The sequence below is a fragment of the Drosophila erecta genome, unplaced genomic scaffold (genome assembly GCF_003286155.1).
Source record: "Drosophila erecta strain 14021-0224.00,06,07 unplaced genomic scaffold, DereRS2 tig00000126-arrow-pilon, whole genome shotgun sequence".
Classification (NCBI taxonomy): domain Eukaryota; kingdom Metazoa; phylum Arthropoda; class Insecta; order Diptera; family Drosophilidae; genus Drosophila; species Drosophila erecta.
Window position 1 is genome coordinate 9,343,773 of NW_020825209.1, and position 8,647 is coordinate 9,352,419.

At 46.3% G+C, this 8,647-nt stretch overlaps 1 protein-coding gene across 5 annotated transcripts; it reads right to left on the bottom strand.

The window, feature by feature from the left end:
- Nucleotides 1-945: 945 nt before the first annotated feature.
- LOC6550720 (DNA topoisomerase 1) lies at nt 946-8,406 on the bottom strand. Of its 5 annotated transcripts, XM_026982014.1 has the most exons (9): nt 7,527-7,661; nt 6,860-7,057; nt 6,546-6,748; nt 5,121-6,090; nt 4,980-5,053; nt 2,657-3,786; nt 2,328-2,578; nt 2,093-2,244; nt 946-2,028 (listed from the first exon to the last, which is right to left on the bottom strand). In XM_026982014.1, the coding sequence occupies exons 2-9, from the start codon at nt 6,872-6,874 to the stop codon at nt 1,926-1,928; spliced, it is 2,898 nt and encodes a 965-aa protein (XP_026837815.1). In that variant the 5' UTR covers nt 6,875-7,057; nt 7,527-7,661; the 3' UTR covers nt 946-1,925. The 5 variants fall into 5 exon arrangements, with proteins under 5 accessions (XP_026837815.1, XP_001978102.1, XP_015010690.1 ...); XM_001978066.3 differs by lacking the exons at nt 6,860-7,057; nt 7,527-7,661 and adding an exon at nt 8,077-8,406; XM_015155204.2 differs by having other exon boundaries at nt 6,860-7,661.
- Between the last annotated feature and the right edge of the window lie 241 nt (nt 8,407-8,647).

Below are 8,647 nucleotides of genomic sequence, written 5' to 3' on the forward strand. Positions count from 1 at the left end.
ACAGTCATTTCAATTTTAAAATTAAATATATGTTGTATGTATATTTGCATCATTCCATTACAATTACATTAACTTATGCTATTTTGTTTTCGATTTAAAATAGTGGTTTTTCTTATCATTTCGTTTCTTGTTTTTTTTTGCTTATATCAATATTGTAATATGCCAAGTTTATATGTGAGTGGGTGGCGGAGCGGGGCGAAGAAGGGATCGTAATTAGTTTATTTACCTTTTGTTGCCTTTTGAAAGCATTGTCCCGCTTCCGTATGCGAGTCCACGACATACGTACAAAGATTTTGTGTTCATTCATTAATCACTAATTATCATATGTGTTTGGGTTGCTATTTATATATAAAGATCGTTCGTTCTTTATTTGCAATGCGCATTTGCAATTTATACTAGGGGGCGTGAGGCGAAATAGAAACTCCCATCGATTTGCTTAGTTAAAAGTACGGCCACATAAATCATAATCGTAGCTGATGGTATATCGGGACAAGTGACATGGTGCGGGGCGTTCCTAACTCTCCTCCTACCAAGTGCTCCACCTGAATCCAATGCTCTCTGTTCCGGCGGCTATCGACTAAAACCGGCACAGAGCAGCAACGCTGGATTGGTAGTTACAAATTGTATATGTTGTGCCAGCGGATTCAAGTGGTCGCTCTATTTTTACAGGGTTTTTTCTTTCTGGTTAATTTTTTAATTTTAATTTTTCTTTCACTTAATTGCACATACCTATAGATCCTATATATATAAAGTTCCATTCTTTTAGATTAGAGTTTTCGCTGCGACTGTTTGTTGGCTGTGGTTCTGTTTTGGTTCATTGAATTGATTGATTTGTATCTGCAGTTGGTTTTCAGTGTGGTGGCTAGGATCGCGGATAAGCACTTGAAACCTGTCTTCATTTTATAACATTTTTATGCGGTCTTAAAGTATAGAACGGTCTGCAAATCAATTTAGCATTTGTATATTTTTAAGTGTTAACTAAAATCATCATAAGGTACAAAACGAAGCCACATCGACATCCATGTGGTTTGGTTCTCCATTTTTGGGGCGGGCGGTAAATTGCGCTGGTTCAGAGTTGAATTGAATAAATTATGCTATGCTAAAAGTTGGGCTACAAGGTTTCTCTGTTCAGTTAGCACTTAAATACGTAGTAATCGTAATCGTAATCGTTATATTAATTAATAGTGAAAGACATTTTTCGCTAAACAAAATCAACTATATGTAAACATAAAAAAAAAAAACGTTAAATCATTTTATCATTTTTAGTGTGCTGGCGCTTGTTTGTTTTTGCTTTTATATGCAGTTTTTTTCGCGTGTAAAACTAAAAAGTGTAGACATGTCATCTTGACAAATAAAATTGCTTTGTAGTAACATAGGAAATTATGTTCGTAATTTTGTTTCTAGGTGGCGACGACATCTTGCACAGGTTTCTCATCTTCTCTTGCGTTTAATATATATATATATAGATACATTACATATATATATGCATATCCAAATAGAAGTGGTAGCGTGTGCTGTTGGCGTGTGTATGTTGGGTGTGTACATTTCGCAAGTTAGACTTCAGCGTAGTGCGCACTTGAACCAATCAAACGATTTAAAGCACACAAATAAGACGCGGACGAGCTGGCCCCCGACTACGGTGCAGTGCATCCGCATCCCGTCTCGCTCGTTTTGGCGTACAATCCCGAACAATGCCTTGCCCGAAAGCTGTACATATGCACTGCCTATTGCATAAACTGTGGGGCAAGGAATGGCGGGACTAGCCTGGAATTTATAAACCGGCCTTGTGGTGGGTGTGGTTTTCCTCCTTGGTCTCTACTTCTTCAACCGGCGCTGTCTGTGCTCCTTGTGTGTGCATGTGGTGGGGGAGGGGGAGATGGGTATGTGTGTGTTAGTGTCTAGGCGTGGCTGTGAGGAGAACCCATTTAAAAACGATAATTCTCATCGGCCATGTGCACGGCCCACAGAAATTTGGTTCTTTGCGTTTTGTTAAATATTTTCTCGATCGGCACGTCATGCTTTTTACACCTGCAAATGGATTGAGCACCACATTAGCTTTCGTTGAGTGGGATTCGATTGAAAGGAGACTCACCAAGCCACCGATATGCGTGGATCAAGATAGTTTAGCTTAGATGTGCCCAGGGCAATGGTCTTATTCTCGTCTCTATCAGTCTCTTGTAGTTCTAGTTTCTTCAGCTGATCCTTTAGGCGCTCCAGCTGTTTGCCCTTCTTTTCGTCTCTCGACTTCGATCGGGTCATAGAAGATGGTAAATATCAATTATATATAATGCTGGGCGGAAGCACAAGCACGTTTCGCATATACTCACATGATATTCGGCCTCGCACTTTTTGATGGCTTCTCGCTTGGCCTTGATCTTCTCCTTCAGATTCTCCATTGACTTCTCGTGGCTCTTGGGCACGGAACGCTGATGGTTACAGAGGATGGCCACGGCACGGTTGGCGCGATTGTAGGCCAATAGCTTTTCCGGCACCGTGGCGCTCGGATCGGTCAGCAGATCCAGCTGGCTTTGCAGTGTTTTTGAAGCGTTGTACGTACGGAATACCTTGGCCGTGAGTCCTATTGCGTTGGCCAAAGGGAAGCGACGAGTAAGTAATGGCAGAGATGAGAAGGTGGGGTGGATAAATAACTACGTACCTTCCATCAGCTCCTTGAGATGCTCGTTCAGCACCTGGGTGTTGAGTCGATCGAAGAGGTCGTCGCCATCCTTCTTGTGCTCCATGAACAGCTCGAGGTTTTTGAAGACGCGCTTCTCCACCTCGACCTCGTTGTAATACCGAATGGAGTCCTTACCGGGGAAATCAAAGACCACCACGTTCTCCTTTCCGTTCAGTTCCTTGTGGAGTTGGACATGCTCCACACGGAGGGAGCAACAGCCCACGGTATCAGCCTGATCCTCGTCCTTTTCGTTGCCTGCTCTCAGCGCCAATTTGTCGATGAAGTAGAGGGCCACCGCCCGCTGGCGAACCCTCATCTCCTTGGACTTCCATTCGTCGCGATAGGTGGCGCGTATCTTATCGATGACCTTGTCCAGTCGTCGCGCTGTCTCGTACTTAATATGATCCTTCTCGCCCTTGAGTTTCGAGGAGGGATTCAACATGATGTACTTGACCTGACCCTGGACGTTCTCGATCCAGGAGGCCAACCAGGTGACCGTGTTGTCGTGGCGCACCTCCTTCCAGCGAGATCCGGGCGGCGGTGACGGCACCTTCGACTCCTTGCCACAGTTGATGGACACATCGCTGGCCTGAATGCGCCGCTTGATCATGCCCATTTTGGGATGCTCGCCACGGCCGCGGAACAGACCCGGCGGCTCCAGACGGAAGTTACCAATCTTCTCCTTGTGCCCATCAATCATACAGAATCCGAATTCCTTCATCAGCGCCTCGTTTTCGTTCTTCTTGATCAGCTTCTCCTCCTTGGTGGCTGCCTTGCGTTTTTCGGACTCCGCCTGGAAGAAGTTGAACATCTCATTGAAGCCGCACTTGCGGAAATCCTTGATTATCTCCCTCTCCTTGGACGTCATGGACTTGCGGAAGTCCTTGAAGAAGTTGTTATTGAACACTTCTTTGGTGCAGTAGTCGTGGTTCAGCATCTTCGCATAGAAGGTGGCCGCCTCCTCCGTTTCCTCTGACAGTTCCATCGGCTTGCCATCGTAGTAGAACCGTACATTTCGTGGCACCCGCTCGTATCGTGGTGCGAACACGGGTCCCTTGTGCTCCAGCGTTGACCACTTGACGCCATCGGCGCGCTTCTCCTCCTCCCACCTGGAATGTAGGATGGCGCGGGTTAGTGCTTTATGTATAGAAGTAAGTAAATACGCGCTTTAAAACAACCTGCGTTAGTTGTCTTAAAAACGTAAGAGACTTGAAGAAAATACACCCCCGATCATCAGTGGAATATTATCAACATTTTTATATTAATGGGCACTACTACTATCCTAGTTTTGAATAGACATTACTGTGTCTATAGGCGCAGGTTGAGATAATAGGCGCAGGTTGCCAGCTATTGCTAGCAGTAATCAAGATCTGGCAATTTGGACCATCCCATTTCAGCGGAGCACCCTGTAATCAAGTCGCACCATCGAACTTGCTCTTCCTGGACGCTTTTCCGTCGCACTCTTCTCTTTTTCCCATCATTGGTGACTTTGGCCACCATCCGCTGTCCGAGAACCAGGCAAACACTCTGGCTTCCGAATGGACGCAATGCCGCCAAAGAGCGCCACATTAGTTTCGTATATTTCCGATTTATCTACCTATCGCATTACGCAAAGCAGCTTGGTAGCCGCGTTCGAACCTAACCTCAAATGTGTTTTTTTTCGGGCTGCTCAGCTGTTTACGTAGCAACTATGATGCGAGCGGGGGAGGAGGGGCAGTCGATGACGCATGCGTTTCGGGGCGAATGGCGCTCGCCGAACAGCGGGCGCCAATAGTTACCGCTCACATGGACTACATGGAGCGGCGAGCCACACGCGGACCACCACTTGCGTCAGCCACTGTGCGTCACTGGTTCGCTGAGTGTGACATTCGGAAATGTAGGTCAGTGACACCCAAACTCCTCGCAGACAAAACACATGTCATGTGTGTGTCACACGTCACAAGTCATACTTGTGCTCAAGCGAATCTGGGCAAGACGCTCAGATCGAGTGGCATCCCCTTGATATGATCGCTACCTGTTCCGAATGCCTGTGCCTTTCACCGCGAATAACCTTTGCCGTGAGCCTCCCTCGCATCTTGACTCATTTTGGCACTTTGGCATTTTCGCACTCACATTAAGGAATTTGTCGAAACATTAATGGCCCGCTTGAAGATTCATTTATGAAGGATATCTTTTGTTAGCTTTTGGAGTAATGCACGCTTTGCGATAGAAGCTAGACTTTTACCCCCTCTTTTGGTTCACTTTCTATGCTGGCAGATACACAAGGTGAAGGGCAATGATAATTCTGATAATGGTAACTCACCATCGCCATACCTCCTCCTCCTCCTCCTTCACCTTCGCCTTCTGCCGCTTAGTGGGAGAGACGACCTCGGGTTCCTGTGGGAGAAGTGATGTATATTGTTCAGCCATCTGTGTAGTTGTTATACAGTAACGCAAGGCCTACCTTCTTCATCTTTTTCTTTTTCGGCTTGGCACTGCCGTAATCATCGTTCGGCTCGTCCTTGACCCGCTTCTTAGTCTTTTCCTTGGACTCCTTCTTGATCTTCTCTTTCTTGACCTTCTTGCGCGCCAGCAGCGGAATGTCGTCGTCGTCGTCATCCATGCCGCCGTCACTGCGATCGGTTGCCTCCGGTTTGCGCTTGCGCATTGCCAGCGGCACATCCTCCTCGTCGTCCATCTCCTCGCCCTCATCGTCCTGGTCAATGTAGTTCATGGAGCTGTCCTCTTCGACGTAGCTCTGCTCATGCTTCACCTCGAACGGCGGCTCATCGGCGCGAAACTGCGACATGGAGTAGTCACAGGAGCTAGCTTGCGACAGATTGTTAAAGCTCTCGTCCTCCTTCTTAATGTCTACGATCGATTCCTCGTAGCCGTTCTTATAGTTGACACCGCCATCGTTTCCATTGCCATTACAATTGGCGGCGGCTGCGGTTTCGTAGCCACCGAGCTGCTGCAACTGGAAAGGATCCACCGGGCCCGAGTGCATAAGCGATTGGGAAACGGGCTCCGGCTTAACAAACACTCCATCGTACGATGGCGGGTCTTTAGAGGAAGATGATGAGCTGCTGTGCCGCGAACTGGAATGTTTGCTCTTCGATGAGGATGAAGAGGAGCTCTTGTGACTGCTGCTGCTGCGCTCTTTGTCACGGGAACTAGAGGACGACTTGTGCCGGCTGGATGAACTGCTGCTGCGATCTTTGTCCTTATCCCGTCGCTCCTTGTCCTTCGAGGAGCTCTTGTGGTGGCCAGACGACGACGAGGACTTGTGCTTGCTGCTACTGCTGCTTCCATCCTTGTCCCTGTGGCTGGACGATGAACTGCTGCGATGCGAGTTGCTGCTGCCGTCGCGCTCCTTGTCCTTGTCCCTATGCTTCGACGACGAGCTGCTGCTGCTCTTGTGTCGATCCTTGTCGCTAAAATGGATAAGGTCAGGGTTATTAGTTGGTTTCCTTATGCACAGGTATTATTCGCCGACTTCCGACATTCGATAGTATAGCCTAATCTATAGCGCTTCAAGATGCTAATCTCATTCTTTATGCATTCTTACTTTAAAATACTTGGGAACTGCCCCAATGCAAGTACTCCATGCCATTCTAGACGGAATACCTTTAAAACGGATAGATATTTCATATCACTTGTTGGGTTATTCACCTGCATACGTTAACATGTGATCCGAATAGTTTGTCATTGTAAATTGATTTTGATACCTATAGCCATGTACAAATTAAGAACAAGTGACGTTTAGTATGAGCACTATTACGAATCCCAGGTGATTGCATTGTTCTTTCCTGACTTTCCTGACCTATTTTGACTGTTCCAGATGGATCGACACGAGTGGCCCGAATGGAATCGAACTGCTCCTACGTACCGACTGCTGCTCTTGTGCTCCTTCGACGAGCTGGAGCTCTTGTGTTCCCTGTCCTTATCACGGTGCTTGTCCTTGCTGGAGGATTTATGCTTGCTGCTGCTCCCGCTGCTGCTGTGGTGATGGTGGTGGTGTCCGTGTCCATTGGTGGTCAACCCGTTGGATTGAACCACCTCGCAGCTGCCACCATTTTGTATGTGGATGCTCTGCGGGCGCGAAAGAGATGGCGAGATGAAAGAGAAGAAAGGGAGATGGTATCAGTTAGTTAGTACGCAGATGGATCAGCTGAAAAGTGAGAGTGAATCCGGGCCAGAAACCTGTGCATCCGTCATGTTGCCCGAACTGGTCGCAAAAATCTTGTGGATCGGCTTGATTTCCTCTCGATTTCTGGCGATGATTTGCTATTATCTCGTGTCTATCCGCTCACCACGTGGTGAAAATCAACCCTAACAAATGCCGCGTAGGAAAATTCACTTCAAACTGTCAGCAATGGGTTAATCGAAGAAGAAGAACAGCTGCAGAGCGATGGCGACAGGAAATTGGAAGTTGTTTCCGAATTACTTGGAATAGGTTAATATATGTTTTATAAAAAAACCTTGCCAAACAATGACACACACACACGCACTCGAATTGTACAGAATACAGAAAATCGTTGTATTTTATTACACTTTTTGCAGCATTATTTTTTTCCACAACTACACAGACACACATATGCACACTGGGTTATTGTTGTTATTGCGGTTGCATATTATTCATCGGGGACATTTGCTTGTTCCTGTTTTTTTTTTTGTGTGTGTTTTGGGGTGGCACATCTGTCTTATCAGACGGCAAAACACTTTCATATATGTATGCATATAGAAATGTAATTGCAAAATGGGACACTTGCAATTACATATGTACATAAACGCTGCGGGCCAACAACAACAACAAACACATGTGATTTTGTGTGAGGTAGAGGGCAGTGTGGCCAAATTTGGCAGTAACCTGCGAAAAACAATGAAATTGAGACGCTGCGCGAACGTAAATAAGGCAAGTTGCAATGAAAAGAGTGTAAAGAGTTTGTTAAAGGGTGTTTTTAAATGGGAAAATCGTGGAAAAGCAACGTTCGAGTGGCTGGTGAAAATACTAGCTTTGATAAAAATACCAGTCAGCTGCGGCCACACTGTGCCAAATACATTTCGTCTGCCTCGGCTCTTCCCCTCTCCGCTTTGCACCCGCCATCGCCTTTTGCCACTTGCATTGTCGCCATTTTCGTCAATTACCAAAAGACCTCTTCTTATTTTTTCTCCGCTCGTTTTTCTCTCCTTTTCTGCTCGCCTGCATTTTACGCACTCTGCTGGCAGCGACGCCGACTGCGCTGCAAACAGCGAGCGGTACACTTGCAACTATTCTGTGCACCCTACAATTATTCGGTGCAGAATTTAACTTGATTTTTGCGGCAGGCAGGCTGCCGACGGCAGGCAAAGTCCCCCCATTCAACACGTTTGCACATTACATAAAAAAAGGAATTGGATTTTTCGTTAAGGGCACTTACATTTTCGACAGCCACATCCTCACTCATTTTGCGGAGCTCGCCTAGCGGTTTTACTTTTATTTTATTCTTCCCTTCTCACACTTTCACACTTTTCGACTGAAGGTTTTCTCCACTATTCTTTAGAACTTTGTGTTGGGGCTCCTTCAAGTGGCAACAGCGGCGGGGAAACAAAGGCGCACTGGGGGTTTCCGAAATGGAGCAGCGTTTTGTGCTTCTGGCGATGCGTTTGCCCTTGCTTTTTGGCTTCTTTGCGTTTTACAGCGCGCAGCAGCCACGCGAACGTTGTCTCCCCGATAGGCCCCGATAGGATCGGACAAATAGCGACTGATGTTATCGAAGAACGATGTTAACGATAGCCCGATATACCGATAGGTCTGCTTCGGGCAGTGTGACCTTTTATAGCCATACCAGTCGATACCAGCCTGCCAATTATTCCGCACATTTTCACGATAGCTTAGTAATAGTATTTCATCCATTTGAAAACCTTAATAACTTTAATAAAAGCTAATATAAATTTGACTTTCTACTTTCTTTCACTTCGTACAAATTTTATTTCCCACTATTCTAAAAT

Coding starts and splice junctions, on each gene's coding strand:
- LOC6550720 (XM_001978066.3), bottom strand. CDS start 8,103: ATGAGTGAGGATGTGGCTGTCGAAAAT. Junction 6,091..6,545: donor GAGCACAAGAGCAGCAGTCG/GTACGTAGGAGC, acceptor TATCCATTTTAG/CGACAAGGATCGACACAAGA. Junction 2,579..2,656: donor TCTCAAGGAGCTGATGGAAG/GTACGTAGTTAT, acceptor CCAACGCAATAG/GACTCACGGCCAAGGTATTC.